Below are 11817 nucleotides of genomic sequence, written 5' to 3'. Positions count from 1 at the left end.
TAGTGATTTTCTAAGTCTGACCATGACTTAAAGGAGCCTTTAGTGTTTAAAATAACCACAATTCAGGCCAAAAAGTTTTTAGACTAACATTTGCAAACAAAACCTTGGGGGCCTTCTCATTTTCTTCCCTGATTCCTCTAGGCAGGTGTCCTTGGTACCTCTTACTTTTATGATATTTTTAAAAATTTAATTGTGATTATTTAACAATATAAAATGTTTGTTTATCCGTGGGTTAGGGGATTTGGTTTTGCTTTGGTTTTTGGCACAGCTGGGGTCACCCAGGGCCTAGCTGGTGGGGTAGGTGCTCTGGGCACCGGATCCAGGTGCTGCAGGGTGCACTGCGGGGGGGGGAGTGCACTGAAGCCTCGTGCTGCCCAGTGAGGCTTCTTCCTGATGTTGCCCAGGCTTGAGCAAGTGCTCAACCTCCATGGGGCTGTGTTGCCATCCGTTGGGTGGGGATGGTCCCAGCGCAGGTTGTCTGGGTGAAAGACAGCCTCAGGCACGGTCTCTTCCTCCCTCCCTCCATGTGTACAGGGAAGGAGAGCTGCTTGGAGAGGATAATGCAGAGTTTCGGCAGGAAAGCCATTTACATCGTGATCGGCAATGGTGTGGAAGAGGAGAAAGGAGCCAAAAAGGTACCTGCCACCCGCCACGCCCTGTCCCGCCTTCGCCGGCAGCTGGCTCCTCCCTGCCATCGCTGGCCAGTCTATTCCCATTTGCAAATCGCAGAAGCATCCTGAGTAATTTCCATCTGCAAATCTCCCTTGTGCCTCTGGCTGCGCCCCTGGTAGCCCTGGACTGTTTCTGCGCGCTGCACAGGGATCTCAGAGGCACTTGGCTGGGGCTGACCAGCAGGGCGCACGCACGTGTGTGCTGTTTTATTGAATGCTCGCTGATCCGTGTTCCAGGAACGCTTCCCAGTTAATAAAAACAGCATTAAGCTAATGAAAAAGAAAATCCCGCATCTGTGATCTCAGGTGTGAGGAGAGGGCAGTGGGTTCTGTGGCCGCCACTCATAGAGGGTGGGGGCCTGCTCCGGGAAAATCTTGGACCTAGTGTGTGCACATGGGGATGGATCTCGTGATTCTTCAATCATCTAACAAACAACTTAGTCAACCTCTCTGAGCCTCAAATCCACCCTCCAGATCAATTTATTTTAAAAGAAATATGCCTTTAAAAAGAAGTATATAAGCCAGACATGGTGGTGCACACCACACATGGTGCCTGTGGAAGGGGGGCCATGGGGAGATGGGGCACCCAGGACTTTCCATCCCTGGATCTGGGCAGCTCTGCTCCATCTCCTTCTCCACTCCAGCCAGGAACTAGTCCATCCAGTAAAATCCTCTGTTCATCCCGGAAGAAGCCTGAGCTTGCAGCCCATAGGAGCCCGAGCCAGGTGCTCTAGGCAGCATTAGAGAGCGTCACCTCCTGGGCCCTCCATTCACAGCCACCCACCCCGCCACCCTGCCACGTGTCCACTCACTGACCTTGCTGGCCATCTGTCCCTCCTTCCAGCCATGCCCTCATGCACCATGCAACTGTCTGATTGTCCCTGCGGATTATCCATCCCACAGTCCACCCAACTACCTGTGAGACATTGTTATCCACCATCCTTTACCCACCCAGATGTTGGGCCATTTCCTAGTTGGCCAGCCATCCAGTCACCTCTCTCTTGTCACCCCCATGGCGAGGACCGGGAGTGTAGCTCGGTTTGCGCATCCCTGGGTTCATCCCCAATGGTGGGGCAGGGGCAGGAAGGAGGGAAGGAGGAAGGAAGGAGGGAAGGAAGGAAGGAAGGAAGGGAGGAGGAGTTCAGAGCAGCTGTGCTCCTTCCAGTGGAGCCAGCCCCGCCCCAGCGAGCCCAACTCCCTGGGGGAGCAGGACTGGGGACCCCCTACACCACAGCGGGTGAGTTCTGCAGGGTTGGTCCATTGGCCGGTGGTCCTGGGGTTGCAGGCCTGCATCCCGTGAGTCTTGCAGAAGTCAGAACTCCAAGCAGCCTCTGCCGCGACTCCACCAGCCCTCTGCTCTGAGGGTCCCCTTGGACAGCTTCTGCGACGGCCACTGGACAGTTCTCGGGGTGCAGCGCTCTGCCTGGGGTCCTGCGTCCGGGCCTTTGGGGCTCTTGGAGGGTAGGCGGGGCATCCAGGGGGCCCCGTGGGTGTGGCGATGGCAGGTGTCCAGTGTTGCTATAGGTACTGGAGCTCCAGCACTTGCCTGAGCGCCTCCAGGTTGGCGTGGCAGGAAATCCGCCAGAAGGGCATGTTGTGCTGTGGACAGAGTGCAAGTTAGCATGGCTGCCAGCTGGGCACCCACCGACCCTCCCGTCTGCCTCCAGGGTGTTGGTCACAGGGCCACAAGGCCATGTCATACATTGAGGGAGCGGTTCCTGTCCAGACTCTGCTCTCACTACATCGTGAGGCCCCTCCAGGGTCTCGCTGGAGTTCGATCCCCACCGTGAGGCCTTGGGGAGGGCCGGAGACCTTCAGGTTGTGACAGCAGTGGCTGATCAGGCCTTATGCTGCCATCTTGTTTCCTGGGAGAGGAGTACACTGGGGAGGGAGCGGTACTTTGTGATGGATAAAAGGCATTAAATAAAACCATGTTTACATTCTGCAGTGGGACAGGCGGGGCCTGCGCTGGCCTCCGGGGTCCCCCACACCCTGGTTGGGGTCTTGCTGTCCCTAGATCCAGGTAGAGCCCTCAAAAGCACAGCCCTCAAAAGCACAGCCCAGGGCCACTCCCTCCCACTCAGCCTGCTCTGAGGGGCGCCTGTGCTGTCCACAGCCATCTTTAAAAACAAAGGTGAGCCACAGTCTTCCCAACAGCCCAATACATCCCTCACAGATGCTAGAGGATGATTGTCCCCCCAGAGCATGACTTGAGCAGAGAGCCCTGAAACCAGAGCTGCCCCTGGTCCCCCATGCCAGGTTCAGCCACTAGACCACCCACCAAGGAACCAGCATGGTGCCCGAGCGTGGCCAGAGTGCAGGCCAGGCCATAAATTAACAACGGGACAAAACGAAGCCACCTGTCCTCCCCCAACCACCAGTTCCCCCTGCCTGCAGCACCTGGCTCAGGCTCCTATGGGCTGCAAGCCCAGGCTTCTTCCGGGATGAACAGAGGATTTTACTGGATGGACTGGTTCCTGGCTGGAGTGGAGAAGGACATGGAGCAGAGCTGCCCAGATCCAGGGAGGGAAAGTCCTGGGTGCCCCATTTCCGCCTGAGCCCTCCTTCCACAGGCACCATGTGTGGTGACAATCTTTCCACTCCCTCTTCGGCTAACACCAAAGCTTACTATCTGGGAAAATAAAATCAATTACTTATTTAAAAGACTTTTTCATTTAACAGGTGCCCATTAGAAACACTAATGGAATTTCAGTCGAGCACACACGAAAATTTTGGGCAAAACAGATGGACCTTCCCCTTAACGTTGAAGTTAATGGGTGTGGACTGCTTTTCTGTTGTGATGACCAAGGGTTGAAGAGGTGGCAGTCCAGGCTTGATGCGTCTGAGCTGGGATTCTGGATGATCCAGAGCTGCTGGAAGAGAAAGACGGCATCTTTCTCTTCTCTGTAGTCTCAGTCCCCTCCATAAAGCAGAACTTTGTGCATGTTGGGTGGACAGGTGTGGGTGACACATGGATGGGCACATCCCTGGTGAAAGACTGATGGTTGGCTGAATGGACCAACAGACAAATCACCAAGTCCATGGTCCCAACCTGCCTATCTTTCCTGTGTCCCTTGCAGCTCTCCAGAACATTCAAGAAGTAGAGGAGGTTGACTCTTCTGGACTTGCCTCTCAGAGGTTCTGAATGTCTCCAGATCTTCCAGAGAAGCCCATCAGGATGAAGACCCCACAGATGTCCCCAGATTGGCCTCTGGAAAGGAAGCAGGGATTTGCCTGGCTGAGGGATTTAGAACTCAGAGAGCTGTCTTTGGGCTTTTTTTTTCTCATCTCAAATTACAGAAACAAAGTGACTTAAAATAAAACAGACTTCCTTGGTTCGTTGGACTGAAAGTTTCAGGAATGGGTGACCTCAGATAACCCGCCCCATACAGAATTGAAGACATGTCCCTCAAATGCACCGTCTTGGCCTCCATCCTAAATTCTGTTCCTCTCCTTTGGTTTCATCTGTGGGCCACATGGACACACTTAGAGATGAAGCTGTGAGGCTGTTACCCAACCAAGATTTTCAGTGGTAAAGCACTGTCTGTCCTTGCTTGGGCTGACCTTGAACTTGCAGTCCTCCAGCCTCAGCCTCCTGAATCACTGGGATCACACGCGTGCGCCACCACACCAGTATGTCTTCGAGGTGCATCCATGTTGCTGGGGCCAAGTTCGTTCTGGGTAAGGGTTTAAGGAGCTGGACAGTGTTCCTGGTGCTTTGAGCCTAGGTTGAGGCAATGGTTGCTAAAGCTGTGCTTACCAGTGACCACCAGGGGGCAGTTAAAGCCCACAGCTGGCTGGCGCTGCCCTGAGATGCCCTGAGGTGGAACCAAGACACACGCACCCCCAACATGTGTGTGCATGTGTGCTGGGGGACTGCAGGTCACATACCCCCATTGTGTGTGTGCATATGCTGGGGGACTGCAGGTCCTTTCTTGAACAGATTCCCAAAGCATCTCCTTCAGGCTGTGCTTGCTGCTGGGATCACTCTGATGAGATGATAGCTTCATTTTTGGCCTATTCAGGCCCAGGAGTTCCCGTGGGGTCCCTTCTGCACTGACCGGGCCTCAGCAGACACAATGTGAGGGGGCTGGTGGCTTCAAGTGCTATCAGGCAGCCCACAGGGATGGGGAAGGCAGGTCCTGCCCTCTGCCCAGCTCTGAACCTGGGCACCCCACGTGTGTGTGCATGTGCTGGGGACTGAGCCCAGGGTGCTCTAGCCCAGAGCTGCAGCCCCATCCTTCATGTTTTTTATCTTGAAACAAAGGCTCACTCGATGTCAACCCTCCCACTGGCCTCCAGGGTGTAACAGTAGATCAGTGAGAAAATGTAGGGGCTTACTTTGACATCCAGAAATTTCTCAAGGATGGCATTAATCTGATGCTGGACAGACACTGAGTTTAAAAGTCATCGTGAACTATGTGGTGAGCTGTTTACGGGGAGGGCACCTCTTTGCCCTGCCTGCTCCCACCTGCTGGTATCTGGGCCCACAGATCCAGAGGTCAGGGAGCCTCCTGGCCACCTGTGTGGCCAATGAGGGCACAATCTCAAGCCCGCTTCTAACTCTGCCACATACCAGGCCCTGGGAAAAGCCCTTGCCCACCTTATTCCCAGCCTGGAGAGAAAGAGCTGAGATTTGGGGCTCAGGTTGAGCCCCAGCCCTCCCTTTCCAACCACAGGAGCCTCCCCTCTCCAAACCTGTTTTCTCAGTCATAAAATGAGATGATAGTAGAATGGCCTTCCAGCTCAGGTCCCCCACCCGCAGCAGCCATAGGCTCCCAAGTGACCTTCCTTTCACTTCCCCAGATACCATGATGCTTTAGGCCCCGCACAGCACAACACCTGCCTCTGCACTTCCAATCTCATAAGCACACACCCACGCACACACCCACACTCACACCCACCCACACACTCCCACATTTGGTTCTGTGTCATCTTAGGCCTGCTTTCCTGCTTTTCTGCTACCACGGCTGAGCGAAGCAAATGGACAGAGACCACGGAGCCTGCAATGCTTCAGTTACTCTCTGGCCACCTACAAAAAGTCCCTCCAGCCCTGACCACTCTTTCCTGGCCACCGTGCCACATGCAATCCTTATTCTGGCAGATTCCCACACACAGCATCACGAGTCTTCCCTGGCCGCCTCCATCCATCACCTCGCAGCTGCAGAACCTCTGAACGGCACCAGCTGTGGGCAGCAGCACTCTGCAGCCTGGCCCTCCTCATGCCGCCCCCTCACTCTGACACACCCACAGTCCCATCACAGGCTGCTCGGTTCCTGTTTAAAGCTCATTTTTTTTTCAACTTCAATTCCAAAAGAAGCTTTTATCATTGCAACTCATTCAAATTACCATCATGAAAGCCAAACTACAGGGCGATGTTCTGGGGCTACCACGCCACTAGACCTGAAGTTGCTTTGGCTTTGTTCTGAAATGAACTGAGATGCCATGGCATCTTAGTGCCACGCTGTGCCATGACTTGAGGTTCCATCTGGGGACTACAAGGGAAGCATGAAGGGCTGTGCTTATTTTAAAAATATATTTTAGTTGTTGATGGGCCTTTATTTTATTTATAAGTGGTGCTGAGATTCGAACCCAGGGCCTCACACATGCCAGACAAGCACTCTACTACTGAGCCATGATCCCAGCCCCAGGGCAGTGCTTTCTTGACAGGCACTTCAATCAAATCCAAGGCCAAGTTGACATCCTCCCTAGACTCACTCCTGCCACTCTACCATCTCCACCAAGCAGTTCCCACTGGCCCTTGCCTCTGGGGAACCTTCCAACCTGACCACAGACATTGCTTCCTCTAAGCACTCAGTGTTCACAAGTGACATTAAGTTTTTGGTCTCCAACTGAAGAGAACCAGCAGGCAAAAAGACCCTGGAGGAAAGGTTATAGGCAAGAATCCTGTATTCAGCAAGACAGTTCTCAACAAGCAAGGCCTGGGTCTGAACCCTCCTGCAGTGGCCAGAACTGGTTTAGGAAAAAGTGGGCGGGGGACCACGGGCCTGAGAGAGAAGGGTGGCCCAAACCCCAGGAAAGAAATCCTTACGTCTCAGAAAAGACCTCAAACAGCCTGCCAGAGGGAAGGATGGTCCAGAAACACTGCCCACCTCCACACTGTCTTTACCTCTCTGAAGGCCTAAGGACCCTCAGGAGCTGACTTTACGGGGCTTTGCTTACCCTGGCATTTCCCAGGGCAGGACCCTGTGTCCAAATAGTGTCACGTGGGCCCTGCTAAACAAAAACACAGGTAAATCCTGACCAGTGCAGAGAAGTGTGGGGAAACTGCCTCACCCAGCCACACCCTCACCCCACAAGCCCGCCCAGCTAAGGCACCCCAAAGATCCCTAACAGCTTGAAAACCACTGCCCTAAACCCTGGGCTCCCTGACAAGATGGCTCCCAACCTGCCAGCATGAAATGAAAGCGCCATTAGCCCACCAGGGGGCTACATACCAGAGCCTTGGTTGGATCCTAAGAGAATGGAGGAGGGCATCTCTCTGGAGCCAGAAAGGTCGAGGGTCTAGAAATACAAAGAAAGATGGACTCAGGGCACTGGGGCCAATGGAACCCCCCAGGGAAACCCAGGGAGTCCTGGGAGTGCTCACCACTCCTCCAGGGCATCTCGGTGCCCTCCACCTGGCATGGTCCGCGGGGCCGAGTTGGACAGTTGTGCACACACCTGTGCTCTGACTCCCAGACTCCTCCGGTACGGGGGTGGCCCCTCCCTAGCACTCCAGTCTGAGCTTGAGAACCTTCCCTGTGGCCTGCACTCACTGGCTGACCGACCCAACACCCGCACAGTCTGCTGCACCACAGAAGGAGAAATGGATCCATTCACTTTGGAAGCCTCTTGTGAGACAGTACCAACTCTGAGAGAAGGGTCTCAACTAATAATCTGATGATGACGTCCAAAGTCCCCAATGACTACAAACATAAAAGATGATCCGTGTGCCCTCTAAGATCGATGTCACGTGTACAGCCCAACAGGAGATGAGCGTTTGTGACCTTCATGGTCCAATATGGCAGCACCAGCCAGATGTGGCTACTTGAATCTAAGTGAACTAAGGTCAAATTTAAAAATCTGATGCTTGGTCTCATTCGCCATCCTGAGTACTCCATAGCTGCAGGGGCTACTGGCAGCCACAGTGGGTGGGATCCTTCCCATCACAGAGTTCTCCTGGATGCGCTGCACTAAACTGGGAGGGTCCTGAGAGCAGTTGCCAGGTCCTGCACAGGCCAACTCAGCCTTCCTAGCCCATCCACAGGGCTCACTGGTGAGGAAGAGCCCGGGGGCACACCCTCAACCCCTGTCTTCTGACTGTTCCAGACAAACCCAGACAGCATGGGACTTTGGTGAGTGGGACACACAAGGGCAAGGGTCCTTGACACAAAGGGTGGGTGGCACTGGCCAAGGCACAGGGAGGTCCTCACCGAGCCGCTGTCCTTGCTCTTCTCAGCTGATGGCTCCTTCTCTTTGGAGGTGCTGGTCATGTCTGAGGCGGTTGGCTGGGCATTGGAGGATACCCCCTGGGAGGGCTTGTTCCCAGTCTCTGTGTTCACCTCAATGTCCGCTTCCTGCTGAGGGGCGGTGGCTGGGGACAAAGGGGAGAGAGGGAAGCATGGGAAGCCAAGCACAATGGTTTCAGGCCCCTTGTGGAGCCCACTCCATGCCCCATGGTGCCAGCGGCCAGGCCCCACCCAGGGTCCAGGTGCAGACCCAGAGAGGCCAGGCACTCAGAGGTCTCTGAGTCAGGTTCTGTGAGAGCGTCTTGGCTTTCTAATACTCAGTGATTCAATAAGTCATTCTGGAAGGGAAAGCATGTTCTCGGAACTAATGACACCTGTCCACAAGAGCCCACCATGACTTACAGGCTTAGGTCCACCACAGCCCTGGACACTTGTTTTTGTCTGAGGCAGGTGGGAAAGACCCATCAGAGAACACAGAGCTTGTGGAGACGGTGGGAACAGTGGGCGTTGGACTCATATAAACCAGGCTTCACCACACTCAGAGAGCCACAGGGCAGTGTGACCAAGCTGCAGGGCCTGCACGGGGCACCTCACACACTCTAGACACCAGCAGAGTGCCACACCACAGCAGCAGGAGTCTAAAGACTGTGATAAGACACCTCTTGTGGACGGCAACAGAAAGTGAGTCGGTAACCGGTTCTTATGAATGATATCTTGTTGGCACACAGCCGGATTCTGGCTACAAAGACTCAAATATTCACTAGGGCCCTTCCCATGTCTGCCAGCCCTGGACTGCCATTTCTCAAGTTTGAATCATTCACATGCCAGCTCTGCAAATTTTGCTATAGACATACAACCTTGTGTTTTTTATATAATATTTTCCAGTGAATTCTTTTAATGGAGACTTTTGGGGGTAGGGGAAGTGCTCTGGATGTCACCCAGGGTGCTCTACCACAAGCCGCACCCCGGCCCAAGACTTTCAATTCCAACCCCATAAAGCTTGAGTCCTTTGCCACAAATGCTAGCTCTAAAGATTAACTTTTGAAGTGTTATTGATAAACCCCAATGAGGAAGTCCTCTCTGCTGTGGGCTCTCGGCTGAAGCCGGCTTGCTCCAGCTGCGGAGGGGGTCACAACTGCTGCTGCGGCCTCATCAACACAGGCCACACACCCACAACTGGGCCTCCATGTAAGAATCCCCGATATTTAGAGCTATGGGTCTATTCTCACCCCCAAAACAGGATCGACCAGAGTACTGCTGCCCCGCCCTAAGAGAAGATCAAAAGCCCTGCACACTAGTCGCCAGCCAGGCACCCATGATCAGCTCCGTCTGTGTGCCACACTCATGCTAGCTCTCAAAATCCACACTAATCAGCCGGCTGCCCTCAGCGTGGGGTCCCCGGGAGCCCAGGCCCCAGCCCTGCTGCCCCAGGGAGTTCGCTACCTGACTGGGTGCAGGACTTCATGTGGTCGGGCCAGTGGGCCTGCTGGCAGGGGTAGTCGCAGTAGCTGGTGTTCCAGCAGCAATAGAAGATGGCCTCTTTCTTGCAGTGGGCACACCACTGCTTCTTCTTGGTCTCCTCCACCGCCTGCTGCTTCTCCAGCTCCAGCTGCTTCTTCACCTTGGCAATGAGCCGGTCCCACTCCCACTCCAGGCTCTGCCGCATCTCAGCCATGGTCAGCTCTGGGGGAGGGGCGGGGGCACAGGCTGCATCACTGACCCCGGCTGAGCACAGGGTGGATGCACCCCCACACTCAGACAGGCAGGGGTGTAAACCCCGACCTGGAAAGTCCCCCACCAGCTGTGTGTCTCTGGGCCCATAACACAGCCTCTCTGAGTCCAAACGTCATCTGTAAACAGGGAATCCGCCATTCGGGCCTACAGAGCCACACATGACAGTGTCTGTGAGGTCCCCAGTATGGAGACAAGAGGAGACCAATGGTGATTCTCAACCCCACAAGATGTCACAGGAATTCCTCAAACAAACCCTTCAAGTAAACATTAGCATATACTTTGTTTCCCTATCAAATACTTACACAGCTTCTACTATCTGCAGGTGTGGCTTGAAGCACTTAATTAATTTGTGGAACCCTTCTAATAATTCTGAGGGGTAAGAACTTGGACCATTCCACTCCTCTCCCAGAGGAGGAAATGGAGCAAAGCAGGGCCTGGGACTCAGGGGTGTGTCTTGTGGCCCTAAATCCAAGGCATCAGAGGAACTCTGGGGCTGATCACTGTGCTAAGGACAAGTGTCAGGTCACCCAATAATGAGAGTTCTCTAGGTTTACATCAGGCAGTCAAGACCAGTTACTTCAGAAAATAAGTCCACTTGCAAATCATTTGCAAGTGACCTGGGTAGAAATAAAGGAAAATGATCATTGTTCAATTCCTGAAATACTCTCTCTGAAATTTAAAAAAATTCAGAAAAATTAATCCCTCATAAGGAACACAAACACACTGGGGAGCTGGGGTGCAGGCCTGTGATCTCAGAGACTGGGGAGGCTGAGACTGGAGGATCCAAGTTTGAGGTTAGCCTCCAGAATGTAGCAAGGGCCTCATCAATTTAAAAAGACCCTGTATCAAAAATTAAAAAATAAAATAAAAGGATGGGGGCTGTGGCTCAGTGGTTGAGTTTAATCTCTAGTACTCCAATAAGGGATGGGGACAAAGAAAACCACCACATTGTGGCAGATCTGAGCCTCCCAGCCACCCAACTGACACAGGGATTCAGGATAGAGAGGAATGCAGACTCTTAAAGGAGACACCACAAGCCATTGAGATTCAGAAAGCACAGTTGCAAACCCTGGCCCACATCCCTGTGAAATGAGGGAAATATGCAAACCCAGGAAAACCTGGGGGAAACTGTGTAGCCCCACCCAGGCTCCACCTCCAGCCCAGCTCAGATGCAGCCCCTCTGTAAATTTCAGCCCCAGCCCAGGCCACGGCTGCTCGCCCATCCTGAATCACCCTGTCTCTGCCTCTGTCTGGCTTGTGCTGACAGTGTTTTCGGCCATGTACCATGTGGTCCCTGTCTCCTCTGGGCACCCTGTAGACCCTTCTCAGGAGACATCTCTTTGGATTTAATTATTTTTTCTATGCACTGGCTAATGCAATACCTAAAGAAACCCTATGTGGAGGGTTTGTATTATGTATCCAGATTTCAAGTGAAGAGACTGAGGTACCAGCAAGTTACGGAGGAGTTGGAAGGTGAATCCCTGTAAGTCAGTGACCATCATCAGTAGCCTCAAAGGAAAGCAGGGTTTCCACCAGTGACCTCTCCGGGTGAGCCTCCTCAGGGTTCTGTGTGCCCACCCCACTCAAGCACAGAAAAATGGTGTCTCACTGGCCTAGCATTGACTCTGTCCACTTCTGGGCCCAACTTAAGAGATCTGAGGTTCCCCCCAGCCATGCTTGGTGCAGGCCCAGCAGCCAGGACCTACTCAGGTTGTGCTTCATCTCGAAGAGCTCCTGCTGGTGCAGCCATTGCAGCTTCTTGATCTCGATCCTCAGCCTGCTGATCTGGAATGAGAAAAGCAGGTTCTGAAGAGGCCCTGAGTGGGTCCAGCTGCTCCCCAGCAGGCCCCAAGAGCTCAGCCTCTCCTGACAGGAAGGGTCACAGGTGCCACGGGGCTGACTCAGGCAGCCAGGCTGGGCGCTGACCTTCCCCCAGCACC

The 11817-nt window shown here is 53.8% G+C and overlaps 1 protein-coding gene across 1 annotated transcript in view; it reads right to left on the bottom strand.

Moving 5' to 3' along the window:
- Positions 1-2189: 2189 nt before the first annotated feature.
- The window catches only part of LOC143389490 (MYND-type zinc finger-containing chromatin reader ZMYND8-like), a 53196-nt gene continuing 43568 nt past the window's right edge, over positions 2190-11817 (bottom strand). The window contains 6 exon segments of the mRNA XM_076842518.1: positions 2190-2270; positions 6041-6096; positions 7130-7196; positions 8108-8268; positions 9587-9826; positions 11584-11662. Of these exon segments, the coding sequence (XP_076698633.1) occupies positions 2190-2270; positions 6041-6096; positions 7130-7196; positions 8108-8268; positions 9587-9826; positions 11584-11662 (684 nt within the window).

This window comes from Callospermophilus lateralis, unplaced genomic scaffold, assembly GCF_048772815.1.
Source record: "Callospermophilus lateralis isolate mCalLat2 unplaced genomic scaffold, mCalLat2.hap1 Scaffold_63, whole genome shotgun sequence".
NCBI classification, from domain to species: Eukaryota; Metazoa; Chordata; class Mammalia; order Rodentia; family Sciuridae; genus Callospermophilus; species Callospermophilus lateralis.
The sequence above is the reverse complement of the archived record's forward strand: the minus strand, read 5'-3'. Positions and strand labels throughout refer to the sequence as shown.